The 25,088-nt window shown below is 42.5% G+C and overlaps 1 protein-coding gene across 2 annotated transcripts in view; it reads right to left on the reverse strand.

Annotated features, from left to right (window-relative positions):
• LOC111872901 (retinoic acid receptor RXR-alpha-B) overlaps positions 1 to 25,088 on the reverse strand; it is a 107,873-nt gene that overhangs the window by 21,166 nt on the left and 61,619 nt on the right. For both annotated transcript variants that reach the window (XM_023867171.2, XM_033754883.1), the window contains exons 2-3: positions 9,587 to 9,734; positions 5,901 to 6,071 (exon numbers count right to left, since the gene is read on the reverse strand). In XM_023867171.2, coding sequence (XP_023722939.1) covers positions 5,901 to 6,071; positions 9,587 to 9,734 — 319 coding nt within the window. The remainder of the gene's footprint in view (positions 1 to 5,900; positions 6,072 to 9,586; positions 9,735 to 25,088) is intronic.

The following is a 25,088-nucleotide window of genomic DNA, read 5'->3' on the forward strand; positions in this document are numbered from 1 at the left end:
AAACTTTTATCTCAACATTCACATCATTAAGTGTCAAGGATTCAACCATAGACTCTGCCGTGGTAGATAAGTTACTTATGTCAGCTCCTGGCTTGACAATGCATAAAATTAAATGTTTAGTCTTATCAACTAAATGATTTTGCTCTAGACTTGCGTTTTTGTTTGAAATTTGCATGTCAGTATCACTGTCACCGCTATTAACTGCAGACAAATTGCTTTCTGAAAACTTTGGATAAGTATTACAAGGGACACAACCATTCACTACCATAGGGATATGAAATTCTGGCAACAGGTCTTCTGTTTTCTTGTATCTACTAGTCCTTGACGAAATAGGTTCCCTTGCAGTTGAATCTTGGTTCGTTGCATTAGATTTGTGACTTCTCATCTTACTCTTCTCGATTTGCCTAGGCTGATCCTTTTCTAGGTTATGTAAGACTCAAAAACTATTTGTAGTTCTTATCATTGTTTCTGTAATTTTACTGGAGCTAACAGAATCCATCTCTTGTGAACGCACAGGTATATGCGTCCAATTTTCAGCACTTAGTGATAGTTGGAAAACTTCTTCATGGTTAAGTGCATTTGTGACTATTCTATCCATTAATACATCAGTTTTTGGTCTTCCTTCGGGATTTCAATAACTTTCATTGCTGATTTTAATTCAGAAATAACTCTCGTTAACTCAATTTTATATTTAATGCAACCTTCGCTTTAAAATCACATTCCTCTTTAGTCAAATCCACAAAATCATCCGCAGACTTATTACTAGCCGTTGTTGCGTCATAAAAGACAAGGAAATTCATGACTTGCTAAAAGACTATTAGTTTCTCTTGAAGGACTCTAAACCACGGAGTCAGGGATGCTCTCTGGTTAAAGCTGAGGGCAGTGCCAACAGAATGATGGTTTGTACTCCTTTCTCTTTGCAGAATTTGGAAAGTGGCAGATGGAGTGCTCAGGCCAGAAGCAACCCTAGTTTCTTCTGAACTTCTGTTCAGAACAATCCCCTGGTGTCCTAAGCTCTACAATGAACTTGTAATTTGGAAAAAAAAAAAAAAAAAATCTAGGAGATTGGCTTCAGAAATGGCAGAAATCAGATAGTGTAACTTAGGCAGGAAACAGACATCAGTTTTCAGAAGTGGACAGGATTTATGCCCCCCCCCCCCNATTTTCACCTCACATCAAGCTACAGTTGACCACTGGTCACGATTCCACACCTGGTATTGGAGATTTCTTGGACCCCATTTTTAAGACCCTGTAATCTTAATTAGTCAGCCAATAGCATATTTGCTTATAACAGTTGCAGCCCAATCATGGAGAAGAATTCTGTAAATCTAAAAACGGACTCTAAAATACCAAATTCATTTTCATGACACAAGTGCCCTTCCAGACAGAGTTGCATCCTAGACCCATACGATAAAATGTCACCCATCATCAGAAATAACTGTTTACCAATTAACTTTAATAAGGCTTAAGAGAAATACATTTAATTCTGAAAAATAATTTATAATTGCAACTATTGTGAAATAATAAAGTTAGGAAACTTATTACTCAACTTTCCTTGTAACAGGCCGTGGAGGCCCACAGGGTTGTGAGATGTTGAGGTTCCCACATTCTCTAGACAATCGGCTCATAGATGGCGGCAAGGTTGTCAGCCCTACGCACCGGCCATCCTTTACCCCCAAGAATATTCGGGTAAAGGGCAGCTGGTGTGTAGGGCTGACAACCTTGCCGCCATCTATGAGCCGATTGTCTAGAGAATGTGGGAACCTCAACATCTCACAACCCTGTGGGCCTCCATGGTCTGTTACAGGGATACCTTTACTTTACTTACTTTATTACTCAACTTTCCACGTAATATCTAATGATATTTTGTATTTAACAGTTATTGCTTGATTGCAACTGAGTTATCAGAGTTATAACTAATGTTGTGCTCCAAAGTTAAACTGTGTTGTGTTCTGCCAACACTGATTCATTTGCAATTAGAATAGTCACATACCTGAGTTGCCTTCTGTTATACAAGACCACATACTCCCTCATCGAAACCCTTATTTGATATGGAATTTCATTCCCACTAAATTACCTGGTTTCCCCATATTCCTGTATCCTGAAATCCTAATCATAATTGCAGCCACCCATCCATGATCTGTGGTTAAAAAAAGTAAAAGTAAAGCTATCCCTGTACCAGGCCGTGAAGGCCCATAGGGTTGTGAGACGCTGAGGGTCCCACATTTTCTAGACAATCGGCTCAAAGAGGGCGGTAAGGTTGTCAGCCTTATGCGCTGGCCACGCTTTACTCCCCAGGAAAATTATTTAATTAATTCCTGGTACTCATTTCTGTTAGAGGCTGAGTGAACCCCAGGGCCATAGTGCGGCTGGAAGGATTAGGTCAATTGAAAAAATCCAATGACCTCATCGGGACCTGAACTTGTGACCTTCTGGCTTGTAGCATAGTGCCTTAACCACTATGCTACTGCGTGCCCCGATCTGTGGTTACTGGGCCCAAAATTAACAGTGTAGTAAGTGAGTAGTTAGTTGGTTAGTTAGTTATTGGAGAGGGTGGGTTTCCCCATGCACTTAGACCTGTATTGGTCCATTGTGCTTCCCTCTATGATTTCTACCAGTCTCTATATCCTACCGGTACTGGTGCTTACCATCAGTCCCGCCCAGCCAGCGAGACCGGCTCTACTAGCTGAGAGGTATCTATAATGCTTCCCCCATCTACCAGAGGTATTAGAGACTGCTGTTGGGCGGGAAACGTCCATAATTTGGCTCAGTGACCTCCTCTGGAGATATGAGGTTCTTTTACGCGCCCTCCCGGAGGACTTGTTCCTTGAATTTTTCCGGCCTTAAAAATTCGACAACCTCCGCCGGGTATTTGAACCCGCGTACTACGAGTCTCATGAGGTGAGAACGTTACCTCTAGACTACGGAGGCCGCTTAGTAAATGAGGAAAGAGAGGTGGGGCAGCCTCAGAGTCACTAAGGTAAGTGGTGACAAGTGAAGAGAAATTTAAAAGAACAGTTGCATTGAATAACTATGGACTTCTCAAGGAAGCCCCCTTACCATGGACATAGCACAGTCAGGTAAGATTAGTAACTTGATTTAAACTGTTATATGATTATTTCTGTTATCATCAGAACAAGTTCAACTACTTTGTGCACAGGGGAAGGAGGGGAAAGAAGGTAGAACTTAACTCATGGAGGATAAGGGTGTGTGCATCATGGGGTGGGGAACTGTCTATCATGGCACGTGCCTCCAGGCAAGTTGCATCACAGCCACATGAAGGCAACCATGTGGAAACATAGTGGAACTCTAGGAACTATGGCTGGACAGTTCTGATGAATGTAACCTCTGCTGGTAAATTTTTATGGAAATCCCAAGGTCAACACTTTGATAGTGACATGGTCAAGGCATAAAGGTCATACCACTAAAATCTCAGTCCTAATCAGGGTGAAAATATGTTAATCTTCTCAAAACTTACCACCAAGAACGGTGATGGGCAACAGGAACAAGTATTTATATGAACATTGTTGATAATAATATGGCCAGATGCAATAACAATAAAATCAAGAGCGGTTTTATGAAACCAAAATGAAAAGAATCTCACCAGTAATATGGACCAGTTTGTGCCTACATTAAAATACATAGAATTGGAAGTATAGAGTCATCTATCACATGCCACAAAATGGCTACTAAAGTCTACAGTCTTCCAGATAGTGATTCTCATTTATTCTGGAAAAAAACCATGTGACAACCTTGTCACATAGCCAACACATGCTTCGCACAAAACTGGGTTCAAGACTCAGTCAATCCATTTGCTGGCAAAATAAAATGTGGGCTTTCCAGCTCCATTTTCAAAACAAACAAACAAACTCTGTGATTTTAGTCCGCAACCAAACTATACCAACTGAGCGACTGCCACTTGTCGGCAAATTTTAGTGTCAACTTTAGCGGACAGAGGGTGTTGCATGGTCAGCACAATGAAACCCCATGGCCGTTACTTTCGGTTTTCTACGCTGGAGCCGCTATTTCCGGGAATCGAACCCGGACCTCTGTATCTGTAGCCAGGAACTTTGACCACTAGCCCACAGAGGCAGTCGGCTGCATTTTCAAACATGTTTTATATATGATATTCAGAATGTTAAGTCTGCATGAAACAACTCTCTTTAAACTAATAAAACTAAATACAGTAGAGACATGCAGACTTCTAGGAAGTTTATTAAGCAACTTGAATTATGATTCAAAATCGATAATATGAAGTACTGCTCTATATAGGCTGACTAACTTGGAGAGGACAACCTAAGTTAATAATCATTCATTCATTCATCTGTAATCTGTCAAGACGACAGGTCCACAGTCTCTTCCGAAACAGTTTCTTCCACTTGATGCGATCTAGAGCTTTCTCCTTCAAATGAAAATATCCTCTTCTGTCTCCAAGGTCATCCAGCATTTTCTTACGTCTTCTTCCTCGTCTTCTGGTCACTTCTATCCGCCCCTCTATCTTTTCTTCAATGACTTCTTTTAGAAGGCAGTTACCGCATAAGATATGACCAATCCAATTAGCCTTCCGTTTTCTTATATTGTGTAGGATATTCCTCTGCTTACTGACTCTAAATAACACTTCTTCATTTCTCATATAATCTGTCCAACTGATCTTCTCCATCCTTCTCCAACACCACATTTTGAAGTTTTCCAGGTGTTTCTGATATACTGCCCTAAGCGTCCAAGTTTCAGCCCCATACAAAGCAATGCTCCAAATGTAGCATTTCACTAGTTTCTTCCTGAAATTTAAGTCCAATTTGCTGGTAAAAAGATTCTTCTTCTTGCTAAATGCAGCTTTTGCCATGGCAATCCTAGATTTCATTTCACAGGTACATCTTCCATCATCTGTTAACAAGGTATCCAAATATTTAAAACATTTCACATTCTCCAGTTGTTTTTGGTCTATCTTTATTGTGACTGGGGTTGCTTGTCTCGAAATTTTCATTAATTTTGTTTTTTCCACATTAATAATCATAACCCAGGAAATTATTTACTGACAAAAAAGAAACTTGGCAACACTGTGTACACTGCAACACTGATGCTGTATCTTCCTGCCCAGTTAGTACTGTTCTTGTTATTGCTGCAATCTCTTCACCCATGCTGGCTGCATCATTCATGAACATGGAGGGAGCACTGTGTCAGTTTGTGTCTCCAGGCACAGGGAAAACAATTTCACCTTCTTCTTTAGTACAATTATCTCCATATCTACCAATGTACATATGCGTAAGGTGTTGTATTCTCTGAAAATTATTGTGTGACTTACAGTTATTAACTGCAGGCCTTCTGTGAGTGAATCATGCTGTATAATGGCCTAAACAGAATTTCAGACATATTTTATATGCACTGAACAGCACCGAATAGTTGTTAAGCTGATCAACATTACCTGGTGTAACAGGAAATTTATCACTATCACCACGAAAGGCTGCCACTGAGACCCAAGTCAAGTTCAACTTGGTACCTTTTCTCTAAAACACACTGTAATGTTACTCTCCAATCTGATTCAAGACCTCCCAAGTGGACTCTTCCCATGACACCTGTATATATTCCCCATCACCTAGAAGCATCCTATTTGCATCTCTCCCTAGGTTTCTCAAGTTGAAATGAACTTTCCATCCAACATTTTTACATATTACTTGTTGTTTCCTTCAAGCACGCTACATTCTTTGCTCATGTCTTCCTTGATTTCATTTCCCAAACAGTGTTAAATAAAGAAAGAATCACTGCGGTGGGGTGGGGGGTGGGGGAGAGACAGAGAACATTCAATTTTCTCCAAACCCATACAGCTTCACGTTTTGCATCCAACACTCTGCTAAGCACCCTCACAGTCTCAGTTCACCCTCAGTGTTTCACATGTCACATACCTGTACACCCCATAGTGTTTCCCACTGGCTCGGTCCCCACATATGGAGCACAGGTGTTTTGAGCCACTGAGAGGGTGGTTTGGTGGGTAAGGTGATGATGCTGATGGGCTTTTTGACTGTGCGCTGCTTGTTGAATTGTTCAGAACACTGCTGTGGCCAATACCAAATGAGCTGCAACATCCACAACAAATTAGTTTTGCAAGTTTGCTTGAAGAGTTTTATCTTCTGACATGTAACAGCATGTAGTCCATTCAAAGATGATCCATGTTTCATAGGAACATGTTACCTCCATCTTCAGAGTTGAAGAGTATGCCAAGCAAGAACATGCCATAAAGCAGATGGCAAGCAGGACTACATGGCGTTATATCTCAGATGACAGGACTCTTCATAGCCACACCTGTGAGTATCTCAAATTCTACTTAAGTTTACTTGCTTGTTACATTGGTTATTTAATAACACTATTTCAACAACAGAAGGCATAGAGTACCAAATGATATAGGGAGATGATTATGAATAGGGAGTAGCTAGAATCTGGAAGGAGGAAATCATGGGCTATTTAAAAATACGAGTACTATCCTCATGAATGAAAAGACAGAGGTAATCTCATAGCAAGTAATGTGGTAAAAATATGAACTAAGTATCTCCCGAATACAAGTCTTGAATCATACTGTTACGTTAACCTATATCAGCTGTTGTGATTATGTAGCATGTCTGGGATATGATAGAACAACTGTACTGAATGCCATGATACTGTGGCAACATTCTCACTTCATGTCCAATTCTAATGAAAGTTACTGTCATTTTCTTAGATCCCCAGGAGAATTGCCAAATGCTATCTCAAAATGAGCCACACAGACTTTCTTCAACATTATTACCAGCTGATCATTTACAGTTATCTCTTCATTTGATCCTGCATAGCAGCAGTTCATAAGTCATGTTAATAAACCAAGAAACAAGAACTGAATGAAGAACCTGGGAGACGTGGATCACAGCCTGTTACAGTTTATTTCACTACAGATCACTGCACATTTGTAATTAACTTTCCACCAGCAATATCATGCTGGCCACGTTAGCTTACCACAAGGTCCTAAGGTATTGTGTGGTTATAGATCCTTGAAAAATATGCATTTTTTTTAAAGAGCATATATTTGCAGCACACAAAATAACAATGTGGAACACCAATTAGATTGGATGGTATAATGATAATGCTCCAGGCTTGTATTTGTGAAGGTGCTCCATTTGAATCTTGGCTGAGACACCAGCTGGGGATTATTTTTGGTTTTCCTCAGTTCATCCAGGCAAATGTCAGGACTACACCTTGATTAAGCCACTACTGCTTCCTTTCAAATACTTTCCAACTTGTTATTCATCTATCACCCTACCATTTAACACTATACAGTCCGAGATACTGACAGCATTAGAAAAAAATAATCTTGTAGCTGCATAAAGCTACATTAGCTTTTTGTATAACAGCAATAACCAAAGAATCAGGAAATACGAAATTTATACACAGAAACAAAGCATAAACTGCTCTACAAATAATGCATGGAACATTCTTTCATATGCTAAAATTATAAAACTGATGACAGTATGAAATTATGATGAATTTGGCATATTAATGCACTCAGAATTTGTACTAGTGGACATTACGCAACAGAAACCGATCATTAAATCATTCATAAACCCTGCCTGCTTCAATGTGAGCTGTGCATTCCCAGCTCAGAGTATACTATTTTACGAAACAACCTGTAACCACTTTCCTAGATACCCTGTGCTTTCCCTCCCTTCTTCCTACTCAGACTTATCCTGCCTATCTCTTCTCTTTACTGTCTGTTGGACTTGTAAATGCACTGAGGAGTGCTGGGAAATAACTCATGGTTTGGCTTGTGAGCTGCTAACTTGCTTTACTGATCACAGTATCACTGGTTGGTATCCTAGGGGTGGCTAGGGAAATCTGTCATGGTTTGGGGACAGGTTACTCCAAATTGTGTGCCTTGTTGATTATAAATTTCCTTTTTGGCTCTGTTTCTTTCTGATCTACTCACTTCATGCAGACTCCTCTGGTTTATAAGCCCTACCCCTCAGTCTGCCTATTCTTTAGTCTTTTACTTATTACTGTTTCATTTAACTACCTTTGCTATCTAATACTAGCCCTGTTATGTTACATAGCAGAGCCTGATTGGTGACCAGTGGTCACTACTGTAAATGTAAGAGCTCCCAGTGTATATTAAAGCCTGGTACTGTTTATATTTGGGGGGCACACGGTAGCGTACTTGATTGAGGCACCATGCTACAAGCCAGAAGGTTGTGGGATCAAATCCCGATGAGGTCATTGGATTTTTTCAATTTACCTAATCCTTCCAGCCGCACTATGGCCCTGGAATCAAGTTAGCCTTTAACATAAAGGAGTACCAGGAATATTCTTGGGGGTAAAGGGCAGCCGGCGGATAGGGATGACAACCTTACCACCATTTATGAGCCGATCGTTTAGAAAATGTGGGAAACTCAACATCTCACAACCCTATGGGCCTCCACGGCCCGTTACAGGGATACCTTTACCTTACTTTTTACTGTTTGTATTTCGTTTATTTATTGATTACATGCTCAGATAATTGTAAACAGCCTATCAGTGTGTTACTGTACTGTACTGTGAATTCTAACAGGGGATATCTCCATCGGCAGCAAGAAAGGGAAGGGAAGGTGGGTAGAAAGTAGGTAGTGGATTACTTACATATACTGCCCACTCTTCCTTGCTTTCAACTTCATCAATGGAAGCATATGAACGAAACTGGGCGTCCTGTACTGTTCCCAGATTTTCCTCTCATTTCTGACACATAGGGCATGCCACTTGATATTTAAGACTCTTTAAAAATGTTTTAATACTGTATCAACATGTACATATTTGTGTGTGTGCACGCACATGTGCACACACATCTATTTCAACAAAATTAAGTGCTGCAGGCAAACTCCCCCCCCCTACCATTAGTTTCCAGCAACACCAATAAGGTACCAAGAAGAACAATATGTAGGACTGGAATTAACATTATTAACATATTCAGGGTATAAACTGAAGTTTCACATGGGTGCACCACAGTTGTCGGTATCTAGGATCCTCAATGTTTACATTTTGATGCAGGTTGTCTTTCTTTTTCTCTTTTATTTTACTGTTTGTTATGTGTACTTATACATGGATAGACTTGATTCTGATATTCAACAAAAACTCAACACCAGGTGGAGATTACCATCAAACTGTCAATGACTAGGGCTGTTGTTGGCCCATCTGTGAGGTGTTACAGAAGGGTTAAGTCATCACCAAACATCCCTTTTCTTGGAGAAGAAGAAACAGCTGTGGATGTCTATACAGTCATGTTCTTAACTTTGTAGTTCACTGCACCACCGAATGGTAAGTATTTGTGGTTTAGTGACAAAACTAGGTTTATACTTGTTTTAATAAGGATAATTTCATGACAAACATATCTCATTTAACCTTCTTTCCTGCAACACCACATATTTTGCTTGCAGGTATCTAATAAGCTCTTGCTCAAGGAGGGCCAGGTGGCATCATCAAGCTGTCTATGAGATGGTCCATTTGCTGGCCCATTGCAGTTATTTAACAGTTCATTACTCCTGGTGAGCCAGGTAGATAGACAGTGAAGAAGGCCCTGTGCTTGAAATGAGTCACTTACTTGGGACTGTTGGGTCCACCTCCACCCCCTCCACCTCCAGTGGGGCTGAAGTTGCCAGGGCCAAGCAAACTGGCCGTGTCAGGTTTCATATCAAGGGGAGACTGGGGCCCCATCGAGCTGATGGTCAGACTGTTTTCTAGGTTGAGACCTGAAACAACAGACATACGTGTATTTACTGTTCATTTCTGGGTATATACAGTTATGGCTAGTCACACAAAATCTGCCTAGATGGACTTGACTTTCCAGTATTTCATAGAAGTCAACAAGAATTTCTGAGAACTAATCATCAACTTTGCTTTTGCCACATATTGAGTATTTGGTATGACATGGACTGCATTGAGAACACTGCTTCCAGCTATCACATTTTTGCGAGTGTATTTGTTGCCGTTGTAAAATGTCTACTGAGCAGTAGCCTAGCAATGACGTTGAGTAGGGCCGACAGACAAAGAGACACCAAAGTTATCTCACAGACTCTTTCATTCTTTTTCCGAAATAAGACAAGTGAGCTAAAAAGGGTGACTGTTAATTCTAAATTTATGAGAACTACAGCGATGAATCTTGACCCACGGACTGCACGTCTTCACTCAAGAGTTTTCGTGGTTCCTCACTCAATCCATGCGAATGAATACAAAATTTTGGTTGGAAAATCTGAAGCGTAGAGACTATTTGGGAGCCCTATGTACAATTGGGATGATAATATTAAAACTGATCTGAAAGGAACTGGGTCAAAAGGCATGGACTAGATTTATCTGAGTCAAGACCAGGGCTAAAAGTGGGACCTTGATAACATGGAAATGAACTTTCAGACTCCAGAAATGGCAGGAAAATTATTTACAAGCTGTGTGATTGCCAACCTCTCAAGAAGAACCATTCCATATAATTCTTCCTCAATCGACCAACCATTATAAAACTGCACCTTTACCCCCTTACAAGGCCTGCGGTAGCATAATTGGTTGAAGCACTATATTACAAACCGGAAGGTCGAGAATTCGAGTCCCGATGAGGTGGATTTTTTCAATTGACCTAATCCTTCCAGCCGCACTGTGGCCCTGAGGTCAACTCACCCTCTAACAGAAATGAGTACCAGAAATCTTCCAGGGGGGAAAGGGTGGCCAGCGCGTAAGGCTGACAAACTTACCGCCACCTGTGAGCCGACTGTCTAGAGAAAATGCGAACCCTCGACGTCTCACAACCCTATGAGGCTTCACGACCTGGTACAGGGATAGTTTTACACTTTACCTTACCCCCTTACAAACCGGAGTCTAGCCAAGCTGATGTATCCCGCTAACAACTAAGGATGTGATATCGTGTTAGCTGGCAACGTCTATCGCACAACTAAGGAGCTAGTGACAGACAGCGAGTATCGGTGAAGTGATTAGTGGCTGAATCCCTGTCACAGCGACATTCTCTCGCTCTACACGTTCCACATGCCCTTTGTCAGACTGAACCCCGACCTCTGCAGCGGGAATCTGGCGTTTCACTGAATGAGTTCTGGAACGACCTCTGCCGCTCTAATATTGCACTCAGGCCTCCAATATGACAATCCGAATTCTTGTCACGTCACCTGAGAGACCCCCCCCCCGCCCGACTGAAGCCAGGCCGATGCAGTGACAACCTTGCTGTGTACGGCCCTAGAGACTTATTTCTTCTCAAGATGTTATCATGCCACATACAACAATAATTGCATATTCGAGCCATTCACGATCCCTTAGTCCGAGAAAAATCTAAACTCTCCTTTCGTACCAGCTGGGCCACACAGTCAAGTCAAAGCACCCGTGCGGGCAGGCCAGCCAAGGTTAATTATTATTAGGATGTGGTTACGCAACGCCTCCCCCTGCCAAGATGACTCAGAAGCAGGTGTGGGCCGAACATTATTGCACAAACACGTCCACAACAATGATCTCCTATTTTCTATGGTTGTTGTGCGAGTTTCCGACACTTGGGTTCAGGAGAAAACATTTTCCAGAATAAAACATAAACGACTGCAAAGTTCTATGTGCATGCTACCGTGGGCCTATGTCTACAGAAACTATGCTCACAATACTGTTCATACTTCGTTACGTTTTCGTTTATCTACGTTTTTTAATGTTTTACAGTTCATGTGGAAATGAAATAAAGTGCTATATCGGTGCTGTGCACTGTATACGCCTTGTAATCGAAAAGACGTTTCCCGACGTTCCTCCGCAACACTGAGAATCTTCTACCGGTCTACAGACATCACGCTTCATAGTCACAGGCGTGAGAACCTCAAATCGTAGAAGCTGGAAAAGTCTTGGATTCCAAATTCCATTCCAAAGTCGAGAGTCTAAATACGGACTTTCACATACGAAATATATGTGCTAACCATTACATTGCGACGTACGGTCTGTAAAAGGATGCTACATAACCTTTCATGTAAACATTTGGTCACGTTTACATTCAAACGAAAACAATTACACGAAAGCTCACTCTGACTCAATACTAAAGCAGTGAATGGTAGTTTCCGCCCACTTTAATTACCAGCGGTGTGAGCTACCACTACTGCAGTTCGGCCATTTTTCGCCTTCATCCCCTTGAGGGCTACGACAGTAGGAGGCATCGATTACAGAACTCCTTCTTAAGGCAGTGTGTCTAGGTGTGTCAAAAGTAAGTCAAAATACTACATGACATGTGGAGCTCAAATGCGTGCCTACACATTTAATAACAGTCCACAGCGTATGGTTATAGTAACGAGATCTTGTTCAGCCACCTCGTTGGCCTTTAAATTCCTGCTCCCTCCACATTCGAACTTGTGGCCAAACATTCCTCGCTTTCTTCTTCTCCCCTGACTTACGAGTTTCACAAGCCTAAAACTATATGGGTGTTTTATATATCTTATTGCTTGTTACCCAGTGTGCATTTTCAGTATAGCTACTCCGAATATTGCTGGCAATTCATATTGTGTCTGTTACTTGTCGCTTAATACCATTTCCTAAAATATTAATCTGTTAGATCTAAAATTTCGATTTTCTGCCATACTGACTCATAAGTTCACTAACAGTTAATCAAATTTTGTTGAAAATCTGTGTGAGGAATCTTTGCGTACGGCTTGCTAACTGTTTAAACGTATTGACAAATTACAACCCCTGTAATATAGACGACATAAGTAATATTTATTCGAAGCACAGCATGCCTACTACAAGAACTCCTTCAAAAGGCACAACCACAAAAATATGACCATCATTAGGTACAAGACTGTAAAGGATGTACTTAATAATGTAGTATACAAAATTTCCAACGGTGTTCTTTTCACTTTATTAAGCTTACGTGTGGCATTATGTACAAGCAGCTCTGTAAGTGGTCAACTAAAGTAAAAGTGGCCAACTAAGACATCAAAAAAGATCTCTCATATGAAATTTCATTAATATCTGATTAACAGTATATGACGGACATGAAAAAATCCATTTATGTCCCTAAATAAAGTGGGCAGAATAAAGGAGAAATGTATGTGAAAAACGTATAGTCGTTTCAGTCAGTTTCCAATAATGAATTAAAAAATCTATCCAATTGTTTAGATGCTGCATTAGGTCATAGACAGACAGACATGACTTGCACATACATTCTATTTCACTATGTAAAGAAAGCCTAATTATCCGACGACCTTCTAGACAAGTAAATATCAAACATTATTAAATTCCCAAATGGTTAGACTCACAGGCAGAGACCACTTACCAAGCCAAGTTTAAACCAAAGTCAATGAGCCAAAAACGTTTTGGCCTCTTTCAATGTCCTTGCAGTGTTGAGACACCTTGTTTGGCTGGGGGCCAATGCACCCTCGGGGTTTGCAAATTCTTGTTCAGCACATGGGCCTACAAGCTGTCGTGCAATCACTTCAAAATGAGAGGCCAAGGGCTCAGTCCTGGTCGAGGTGAACCATATGTAATTACAACTATTTCTCTTCCTATGTCTGTCCATTCTTGGCTCTGCAGTACAGTAAAGCATATCTAATATGCGGCACTCATTCTCGTGAAACACGAGCGAAATGACGAAAGGTAAAGCTGTCCTCATGCCTCAGCACCACGAAGTTCTAGACTCACATACGTGAGGTGCTCGGTTCGGATCTCAGACAGACTACGGGTTTTCAGCGGTTTTCTTAGTCCCTCCAGGCAAATGCAGGGATAATATTTCGATTAGGCTAGGACCACTTCTTTCGAAATCCTTTTAATTCATCAATCATCCTACCGTTTGACGCAATATAATCCAGATACTGGCAGCGTCACATAATAACCCACCACAGATGGAAGTGAGTGGTCACTTCTCGTTTCGGGACGCTTCACGGAAGGAGAAATATCCTCCTGCATCCATGGAATCGGAGATTGGCTCAGAAGACCCTTAAGTCGGCCTGACCACCACGAAAAGAACACTAGAACTACATGCGCTAAAGCAGGCTCCTTCAGCTACCGACTCGTGTCCTCTTGGCATCGAGTTATGTTTGGGCTCTCAACCAGACTGCGTACTTCCTCTACGAGGGGAAGAAGGCAGCCCCTCATTTCCGCAAGAGTTCAGGGGCTGTTTTCTAATGATGGAAGACTGGTGGTTTTCCCTTTATGCAGACTTCAGACGCATCATAATCTGCTGCACTGCGGTTATTTAAGCAGCTATGACCCCATCAGTGCTGCATTTACTGGCCGCAGGGTCCGTTAGTTTAGAGATCTGTTTTCAGTTTCCAGCATTGTTGTTGTCTCATGTCTAGGGCGGGCTATGCCTGCTGCAGAGAAATGAAGCTCCGGCCAGAGGGTACATGTTCTCGCCGATCAGTAGCGTGCAGACATTCTCAATTGGAACCGTCGGTGCTGGTTAGTGTACATTCGGTAACTTCCAGCTTCTTGGTCGTCACGGGAGGTGCCTCTTCTCCAGGAGAGCTGGTTCTCCTCCTGCTTCTCACTCAAAGGCGGCTGCAACGTTGTGGCGGGGCCAGGCAGGTAGGGAGATGGCACGTCCTCTGAGTGCAGCACAAGCAACCTATGAAACCAGGTCCTTGCCGTCCAGGTATTGGCAGGCGCCGACCCTCAACTCCTCCGCCTTCACCACGACGTGGATCTAATCGTCACCAGCATCGTGGAGTTCTGAAGAAGCGCGACAAAAGCTTCAAAGTGTTGGCGACGGTCGCAGGCAAGAAGCCAATCGTCAACCTTGCCTCTAGTGACTCAGTAACTAGCCCTCGTAATGCTCCTCTGGAATTGTCAGCACTTGCTGCCTCGTGCGATCAGCAGCAGTGACGTGCTCACCGCCCATGAGGGTATAATGCAGCACGTGACCAACTTGACCAGGTAACAAGCAGGCAGGGTACGATGAATTCCAGCTATCATCAGATTTCCTTCAAAACCGCCCGTGGCGAAGAGAAAAATACCTGCTCGAACCAAGAATAGAACCGCGGTTCAGTTCATAAGCCATGGCTGTGCACAGTGGAAAATGACGTAAAACTGCCTGCGATAAATAGAAATTCTTTACAGAGTAAACTTAAATGGAAAACATTTCGTGGAAATATTGGTCTTCTTTTTTTACTTGTATAAATTGGTTTCGATTTTATGTAAGAAGCAACATACGTCACAATCGGGGAAGAATTAAGACCGATCTCCAACAATAAAGGATGTACGAGCAGAATACGTTAATACATTACCCCCTCCCCCAAAAGGCTTCTAGTCGGTACCAGTCCAATACCTGACGTCACTGGCGATAGTCTGTAAGGACTCATACATTTGAATCTCGTTCTTAAGACTATCCTGAAGTTCTAGTAGTTTCCGATTCCTTTATAAAAATGCTGTAACAGAACATTAAAATGGGCCGCGACCGCTTTCTTTCACATTTTTTCATTCCATCATTCCCAGTCACGCTGCCATTAGATCTGTAAGCTCAAGAAAGGGTCAATAAATCAGTCAGTAGAATAATGTATATGCGCATCATGAACTGTCCGGCCTTCAAATCGCTCATATGCAAGCCCTATACGACTCGTATGCATAGTTATTCTACATGAAAGTATGACTATTGAACGAGCATCTGTCGGACACAGAAAAAAACATGTTAGTAGGCATATCTTACGATAAGATACAAATGCATTTCATTCTGTACTAGTGTAATGGCCGTTGAAAAGTCAATGGAAAGTCTCCTCATTAGTCATACGAACTATAGGGTATACTGTTATAAGTCATATTGTTATATTGTTAGTTACGCGTTCGATACAGTTCAATAAAAGCATTATGTTTCATTAGCCAAAACAAAGGTGAGACCGGATGTACATGTATGTGTATTATGTATTTGCATACATGGGGTGGTCATGAGATTCAAGCCCTTGCGGAGGTTGGTATTCTATGGCATCTATTTATACTTCAACCTCTTAGCTAGGCACGTAAAGGTTACTATGCAGCAAGAAACATTCTTACGTACTATTAAGTGCAGGTTTCAAAAACGAAAGGAAGTGATAAAGCATGGATTGGACATTACTTACAGCCATGACGCCGCACGGTGATATCTTGATGCATTAAAAGGCTGACAATCAACGAAAGGGAGCTAAGTATGTTGGGCTTAGGCAAATGAGCCTTCTGGGAAAACTTATGTACTAGCTTTTACAGACTCACATTACAAAAAGGTAAGGTAAACTTGTCCCTGTGCTTAACTGAGCACTACGTCATGAAGGCGTACGGGGCAGTGGATGTATAGATCTACATTTTCTCGACTTCGGCACTAGTTTGAGGTGAGTGGTCAGCTTAACGCCCCGGCCGCTTTACCCCAGGGGAAAGAGACCCCCGTATCCATTGGATAGGAGGTTGGGTGGACCCTAGAGCCAGTCTGGAAGACATGGAGAAGTGGAAATTCTTACCCCCACCGGGGCTTGAACTCTGACCCCTCGGTCGTCCAGCCCGTAGCCAGTCGCTATACCGAGTGAGCTAGGTCCGGAGATAGGGGCTACCTATATCTATTGGACCCAACTGAGCAGGTTTTAACCGAGGACGGGGACAGAATCCAGTCTCCGAAACGTCGTGTTTTGAAATACAACAGGACAGTTTTTTTAAATAGACAAGACGATGGATAATGTCCAAAAACATAGTACTTGTACACTATCCCGGTTCATTACAAAAATGTTACAGAAAAAAAAATGACTCGGTTCCTTAACAACTACAGATATACAGTTCTGACCAAAAATAATGTTACAATTGTATTTACACGTGCACTTTTCATATTCTCTGTTCTGGCTGTTTATGTTCGAGGTGGATATTATGAAGATTCACGAAGTTAACGCCAGAGCAACGAATGTTCGACAACAACTACGAGAAATGTTCACGAAACTGAACTGTTACTTTCTGGCACCCTCGTATGAACAGTGTTCGAAAGTGTTAATTTATAATCACAAATATTAGTTTTTTATGTTTCGCCTGTTTTAAAAGTTTTTCAGTTTTTATTAATATAACTGTATAACTGTTATAATGACGCTTTTTTTCGTGGATAAGTATTTTATTAGATTATCCGAACCATCTTCGTCACTAATAAACTCGAACAATCGGTGTTCTACTGTAATATGATTATTTTGTGGGTTATTTAACGAAGCTGTCAGTAATTAGACTACACAGCGTAGAGCGGAAGAATGACAAATGCATAATGAATTTGAAAGCATTTGCAAGGAAGCGGTGAATGCCTGAGATACCAGTATCCCGGTATTTGCCTGGAGGAACGAAGGAAGGCCACGAAAATCTCTGGATAGCCGGTGTCTGCGGAGACTTTAACAGAGTACCTCCAGGATATCAGTCTCGAGTATCACCGCTCTGCTAATCCTCTCTGTTGCATGTAATGTAACTATATAGGCCACTGCATGAGATGTAACATTATTATGACCGGCAAGGAATAAACCGTGGTCCCTTTCATGGCGACAGAAATATGGCTCAGGCGCTTAGAGGCCAGTTTCTCGCCGCGCGGGCCTAGGTTCAATGCTAGGACATTTCATGTGGGACTTGCGGGCAATGTACTATACGGACTGGTGACAGACAGGCATGGAGACATGACAGTACTGGAAATACCCCCCCCCACCCCCAAGATTTAAGAGCGCCCCTCTGGGCAAGATGCAAGGCATCTATCATTTATCTCGAAATTCCAGGACAACGGCATGAGGAATGTGGACTTTGAGGTTCCTGTATCGGTAACTAAAAATGATACTATATTGTGAATTATGACACCGTGTAGTCTGGTAGAAGTTTATCGACGTGTCGGAGAAACATCAGCAAACGTTCATTAAACTAAATGGTGACATATCCCAAAAGGCGGTCTTCTTCATCCCGACAAATCTTACATGTACTGTATATTTAATTCATAACAGAAGGCATTAACACATTTTCTCATCACTAAATAACTATCTAGTGGCAAAATCTGCGCGTTCATCGCCGCAGGTACCATCTCTGAAGCAATGCAATGCAGTTCACATCAATTCACTTTAACAACGCCCGCCCGTCTTCTCGGTCTCTACATTACTTCGTTCCCAGCTATTTCAGCACAAAACTCTGCTACATGGTGGTTGCGTAGCTGCCTGAGCCGGAAGGTCGCGGGTTTGATTCCCGATGAGGTCACTGGAATTTTAAATTGACCTAATCCTTTCAGCCGCAATATGGCCCTGGAGTTGACTCAGCCTCTAACAGAAATGAGTACCAGGAATCCTCCTGGGAGCAAAGGGCGGCCGGCGCGTTAGGCTGATAAACCCACCTCCATCTATGAACTGACTGACGAGAAAATGTGGAAGCCTCGACGTCTCACAACCCTATGGGTCTCCACGACCTGCTGCTACAGGGATAGCTTTACCTTCTTTTTTTTTTTACATGTCCAACCCTTGGTTCTCTGGTAACAGCACTCGATGGTTCAGCGATAATACATACCAAAGCCTACAATTACACGCGAGTGTGAGCCAGTTAACTGAGTTTGCAGTTGCATCTGAGGTGGACTGTACTATACACACTCCTGCAGACTATTACATCATCAACTGCAGCGCCATCGTTTTTCAAGGGCAGTGAACAAACGGCCAATAGCTGTAATTTTTCACCGTCCTACGCAATTTCACAACATTTTTTTCACCTTACAGAAAACGACAAAGAAAGTTCCCTTCTTTCTTGTTCATCCGCAACCAAGCAAAGTAATTATATTAAAACCGGTCTAAACTGGAAACAGTTTTATCACAAAATACGGCTTCTAAACAATATGTGCCCAAGCAGATTTTCCCGTTAATTCTTGTTTTTCGTTCGCGCCTACTTATTACATCAGTTTACATTCCGTATTCTCTTACCCAGAGAATTAATTTGACACAATTTAGTCAATAAATACGTAACTTAGTTACACTAGCACGTCTGAACACGCTTATTTGCAAAAAGAAATTTAAGGCCTTTGTGTGACGTCAATATCGACGATACGTCATAATCCAGCAGCAACGAACATTCGGAATCAGAAATCATGAACGAGGGTATATGAAGTACTCATATTTTTTATCCCTCTTCCACGGATCTCGAGTCTCTGACACGGTTCCTCCTCCCTTTTACGTACCGAAGAGTGCAGCGACGAACTCCAACTCTTCCTCACTACTCGATCGGTCACTACCCACCCCGCTGTCCTTCCGTTCATCCTTCTATCTATGGCGCTACAGCCCTTTGTTTAGCCTCGGCTGCTTTTTCAGTTTGATTTTTACGCAGTCGGTAGGACTCACTGTACGGGGGATCAGCCCGTCACAAGACCGCTACATGGACACAGGACAGCACAAACAAAGAATAAACGCACGCAAACATTCATGCCTCAAGTGGGATTCGAACTCACGATCCCAGTGTTTCAGGGGGCGAAAACAATTCATGCCTTAGACGGCGCGCTCATTGTGATCGGCCTCGATCGATCCCGACAGTGTTGTTAGCAACACTTGTAAACAGGGCGTCAGGCAACAGTGGTACCTATCACGTAACTGTTTTCTGTGTTGTCCGTGCCGAGGCTAAATAAGGAGCAGCGGACACTATTCAGTCAGTAGTGAGTGATGACTGAGCCAGTTACGAGTGAGTTACTAGTGAGTAACGATTAACTAGTCAGTTGAATTGTAGCAGTCGCCGAGTCGGCTTGTATCGAGTGCATGGCAGTGAATACAGGAGAAGTACTTGTGATACTGCCGATGGCAGTAATTGTGAATTGTATACGTGTACGAGCGAATGGGGAATAAATTCGCTATATTCAATACGGCGTAAAGTTATTTGTCGCGTGTCACACACCCAACACGTGACAATACCATTTTTCTTTTCTGTGGCGCTACAGCCCCAATTTGGGCCTAGGCCTACATCCATGAAACTCTCCGTTTCACTTCGGTTTACTAGATCTTACACATATGGTAGGACACCTTGGGCGAGTGATCAGCTCGTCGCAAGGCCTCTACCTGTAGACAAACACAGAAAAACGCACACAAACATCCATGCCCTGAGTGGGAATCGAACCCACGATCCCGGCTTCCGAGCGAGCGAAGACAGTGCATGCCTTAGACCGCTCGGCTACCGTGACCGGCGTGACAATACTATACTACCTGTAATTAGAAAAATTAAACCGAGCCGGTTAGCAAACAACGCTCTGGGTTTATATATTCATACATTAGATCGGGGATATTGAGAAGCCTGCAACTTAACAGCCAACCTACTGAGGGCGGAATAGGGACACTAAACACGTTATTTCCATTGCTTTCCGTCAACGAAATTGTAAGACAGTAGGGATCGTTAACAGATGCAAGTATTCTTAATTATCCCCCCCCGGAGCTCTGTCTTCCTTGGGAGGCCAAGAGTTGTTCAGATGTCAAGAAAGGCCCCACCTTTTGAGGAATCCGAGGGTCCACTACCACGTCCACAACAGTCCACCAATTGTCCGTACCCTGAGCCACGTGAATCAAGCTTACACTCCCCTTATCCCACTCCAGACCTATTTTAGTACTAGAATTCCATCTACACCTACATCTTCCAAGAGGTCTCTTCCTTTCAAGTTTTTGGACTAAAATCATGTGTACATTTTTCATCTCTGCCTTTCGAATATGCTCTCTCAATTTCCTCCTCTGGGGAAATTATGCAATTATAATATCAATTTTACACAGGTATACATGCACTCCCCCATACGCCTTCATGGCGTAGTGTTTAATTAGTTAAGCATGGGGAAAACTTTACCTTTTTACCTGTACACAGATTGATTGGTAAACACACTGATTACACAAGTAAATGTTGAGTTAACTGATTGATGAGTTAACAAATTCACGGTGGCTGGCGAAGGTTAAAAATGTATTTTAGGAGTTAAGCAAATTTTGTTCAATAAATAATCCCCGGTCCACGATCAAAATGTTTCAGTTTCCACCCCTGAATAAAAACCGCTGATGACTGCCAGAACCGAGTTCACTGCGCTCTTCATGAAGTCACGAACCAAATCTGAACTCGGAAAATTCAACCAAAATCCAGAATAGCGACCAGTTAAATTTCGCGGTTCTACAACCTTCCACGACTTATCATAGCAACATAATACTTATAATAGCAACTTGATATCTCAGTCATGGCGCTCTAAGTTACAATGTCACAACACTTCCTGCAATCTTCTTAGCTTATTACATGCACTATTTTACAATCGATTGAGAACAATTCCAATCCAGGGACTCCTATAAAATACATAATTAAACGAGGCTGACAGAACAAGAAAATATCAATATAATTATATGTAACCGAAACAAAGTATTATTCGATCTAGGAGGTAACACTCGTATTTATGAGAACACGCGCACTGAGCAGATGTGAATCATGTCCAACCTTCCTCAGTAATAGCTGGTGGGAGCAGCCAGCATAGTGAACTTGACCCCTTTGTGCATAGTACGACTGTTCCTGAACGTAACTTAATGCCATGCTTTGGACGTAGTTCAAGAAGCTACACGAAAAGAGGTAAAAAGTGAGAACACGCTACTGAATGACATTGCATGTTAAAGATGATACGAGTAGCGTCACGGATGTAGTACACGGGCTATAAACCTTTCTGATTAAGAAGTACTCATCTGGGAATGAACGTCTGATTGATGCAGTTGAGTGTGATTTTAATTATGTGGTTGTTTGGCATTGTTTTTGAATAACAGTGCAATGTATGTATCCATGACATGAATCGATTAGAACTTTAGAACTAAGAAATCAGATGGTTTGAAGTTGTGGGATGTCGATATCTGAAGAGCCAACCACTTGTTGAACTGCTCCATGAATGAAGAAAGTCGTCTTCTGGGTTTAGGCACCGTGTATTCTTCGTTTTGGCCGACGTTTCGGNCCATGAATATTTATTATAGCTGCACAGTATACAGAGACGAACTTCGGTTTGAAGAATTGAAGAGTACAGTACCAACAATACTACAGCTTGCACCACCCACTCCACACCTCTCTATAGTCAAAGTCAAAGTCAAAGTCAAAGTCACATTGCAACTGACGGTCGGTCGGTCGGTCGGTCGGTCGGTCGGTCGGTCAGTCAGTCAGTCAGTCAGTCAGTCAGTAAGTCTTGGTGTCGAGCCTCATCTGGGGCTCATGACCAGATATTTATTACTGTTTGGCAGTTATGGTCTTGTTTCCGTGGGGCGCCCTCTCTGACGGAAGGACGGGTCTGTCTTATGTACATGCTGCTGACACTTCCCAGCGCAGTCTTTCTACGGCACGCAGGGTCACGGTGGAAGTATTCGACCCCGCCTCCACACGGGTCACTCTTCAATATCAAGTCAAAGTCAAAGTCACATTGCGACTGACGGCCAGTCAGTCAATAAGTCTTGGTGTCGAGCCCCATCTGGGGCTCATGACCAGATATTTATTACTCTTTGAAAGTTACGGTCTTGTGTTTGTGGGGCGCCCTCTCTTACGAGAAGACGGGTCTGTCTTTTGTATATGCTGCTGGCCCTTCCTCGCTTCACTCTTCAATACTGCCATATCTTCCTCTTACATAACATTGCGTCGGACCGCATAGAAAACACCTCGCTGTACGTATTGTTGTAGGCTTTGCCTAGCAACGGCGGTTTACTCGCCGTTATTAAGCAATGATACTTACGTTGTCACTATTAACGTTTGCTTGAATGTGGGCAGTTCCCACAGAGTATTCATTTTCATCATCAGTGAGACAACAGTCTCAGGAACGCTAAAAATGTATTCCACACTGATAAGATCGATCGTCCAAGAAGACTCAAGAGGATTAAGACAAAGTGTCTGAAAAAATAGGTTTAGAAGACGGGAGGTGGGCACAGCTTGTCCAGTAGTGTCCAATAACGAGGTTTGGTGCTGGTCGTGACTCTAGTTTTATCGCCAGAGAATTATTTTGCGCATCCTTAAATAACCGTCTGTATTTGTTTCCATATTCAGACAGCCGCACACGAGAAGCGAGGGGCAATTTCATATAAATATTTCTGCATAGGCAACGAGGCAACAAAAATGCCCGGTGGCTCCACGTTTAATTGCGAGAGATTGTACAGGAACCAGTTTCAAGGACGCCGTACATCTTGTAGCCACAACACAGATCTCACTTGCAGTTTCTTTCCGCATCAGCCTGGGAGGCGCTCTGACAAGAGAACATTCACAACGCCATGTTTATACAGCGCAGTTGTATATCCGAAGGAAGCACAAGCAGAAGTCTATAATCAAAACGCATTATTTTTCAGCTGGTCCCAAAGAAGGCTGATTAAAATTAAAGAGACAGTATAGGAGTTAATGTTCACGTAAACGCATGCTTTTGAGATCGATTTTAATATTATCTTGGCACCTGAAGCGACATTTTGCAGCGTTCTACTAAAAATCTTTGTAACAAATATTCCGAAGTTTCCTTTTAATACCGTTTCGATTTTGAGTGACTACAGACTGAGTTTGGATTGGTAATCGGATTTACTGAACATTTACACAACGTATCCACAAAGAACTAGCCGGGCACGGTAGCCGAGCGGTCTAAGGCATGCACTGTCTTCGCTCGCTCGGAAGCCGGGATCGTGGGTTCGAATTCCACTCAGGGCATCGATGTTTGTGTGCGTTTTTCTGTGTTTGTCTACAGGTAGAGGCCTTGCGACGAGCTGATCACTCGCCCAAGGAGTCCTACCGTATGTGTAAGATCTAGTAAACAGAAGTGAAACGGAGAGTTTCATGGAGGTAGGCCTAGGCCCAAATTGGGGCTGTAGCGCCACAGAAAAAAAAATCCACAAAGAACTACAACAGTCTCACTGAGTACACACTCCAAAGATCTCTGTAACTGAGGCACATACAAAGTCTTCTCAGTTTTCCCTAGCCGTTGCTCCGTAACGGCTTCCAAAGTGGGCGTTCCCCTTACTCTGGCTTCCCGAACTGTCCCTGGCCTCAGCTTCAGCAGCTCTCGACTAACAGCTCACAAGGACTGAGCGGCAGCAGTCCTCTTAACTCACTCACTGCAGTTCCCAACTTGTCCCGCTTATAACATCTGGTAAGGACTGCACAGAAAGCACCGTTCCTCAGTAACGGCTGTTGTATTTTATCTTATCTTGCGGTCGTTGCCCAACAACGGACCTACATTCCACAATATTATGTCGACGCTCAAAGCGACGATTCCAAAGTTTCTAGTCCTCCTTTTCATAATTCATTTCTCTAGTATCCATTTTAATAGTGCAGTACACTCTCGATAATCCGGATTACTTGGAGCGGGGAAGTCTTCCGGGTTAATGAAGCAAAAGATATCCCTAAAAGAGAAACCAAAAAACTTAGAAAACATATAAACATAATAATATACATAGTGTCGATGAAAATAAATAAACAATTTCACGGCAGCAATTTCTTCCTCGGTCAGAAGCTGAAATCCTGCATCTCCATCCAGCTCCAGCAAATCTTGGATATTTTCTCGCGTGGTTTCAGTCTCTCCAGCTGCCTTCAGCAGCCTGAAAGTCCTCTTGCTCCTAAATCCCATGTGACTTTTCAAGTATGTACTCAACTGTGAACAAGTTGTCATTTTTCATATTTTGAACCGGATCATCCGACATCTGCATAAAATGTAACCGGATTAGCGAAGGTTTACTGTGGTCTGTCTGCTGAAGCGTCAATGTGAAGCTGTCACACAGAATTAAACGTGCATTCTAGTGAACCAAGGCGACTCTGATCTCCAGCGCATCTCTCTCTCTCTCCTGGACAAGCATCCATTTTATGACGTCAAGCCTATTTAAATGAGGCTCCTGCAGACTTAAGTCTCCCGTTCTGCAACCAGGTCACTTCAAGAACTTCTTTCATTGGGAATGTCAAATGAGTTGTAATTGTAGATATGGGGGGTTCTAAACACCGGGACAGGCTCACACAAGGTGGTAGAACTGCAGAAATGGGTACGGCCGTGTTTACTCTGACCTTCAATGCTCACACAAGGTGGTAGAACTGCAGAAATGGGTACGGCCGTGTTTACTCTGACCTTCAATAATGGGTAATTTTACTTTGAAGGCATTAGATGAATACATAAGCTAATTTCACTTTTATTGCTTGGCTGAATTGCCTTCCATGCTAGT

The sequence above is a fragment of the Cryptotermes secundus genome, unplaced genomic scaffold (genome assembly GCF_002891405.2).
Source record: "Cryptotermes secundus unplaced genomic scaffold, Csec_1.0 scaffold387, whole genome shotgun sequence".
Lineage (NCBI taxonomy): Eukaryota > Metazoa > Arthropoda > Insecta > Blattodea > Kalotermitidae > Cryptotermes > Cryptotermes secundus.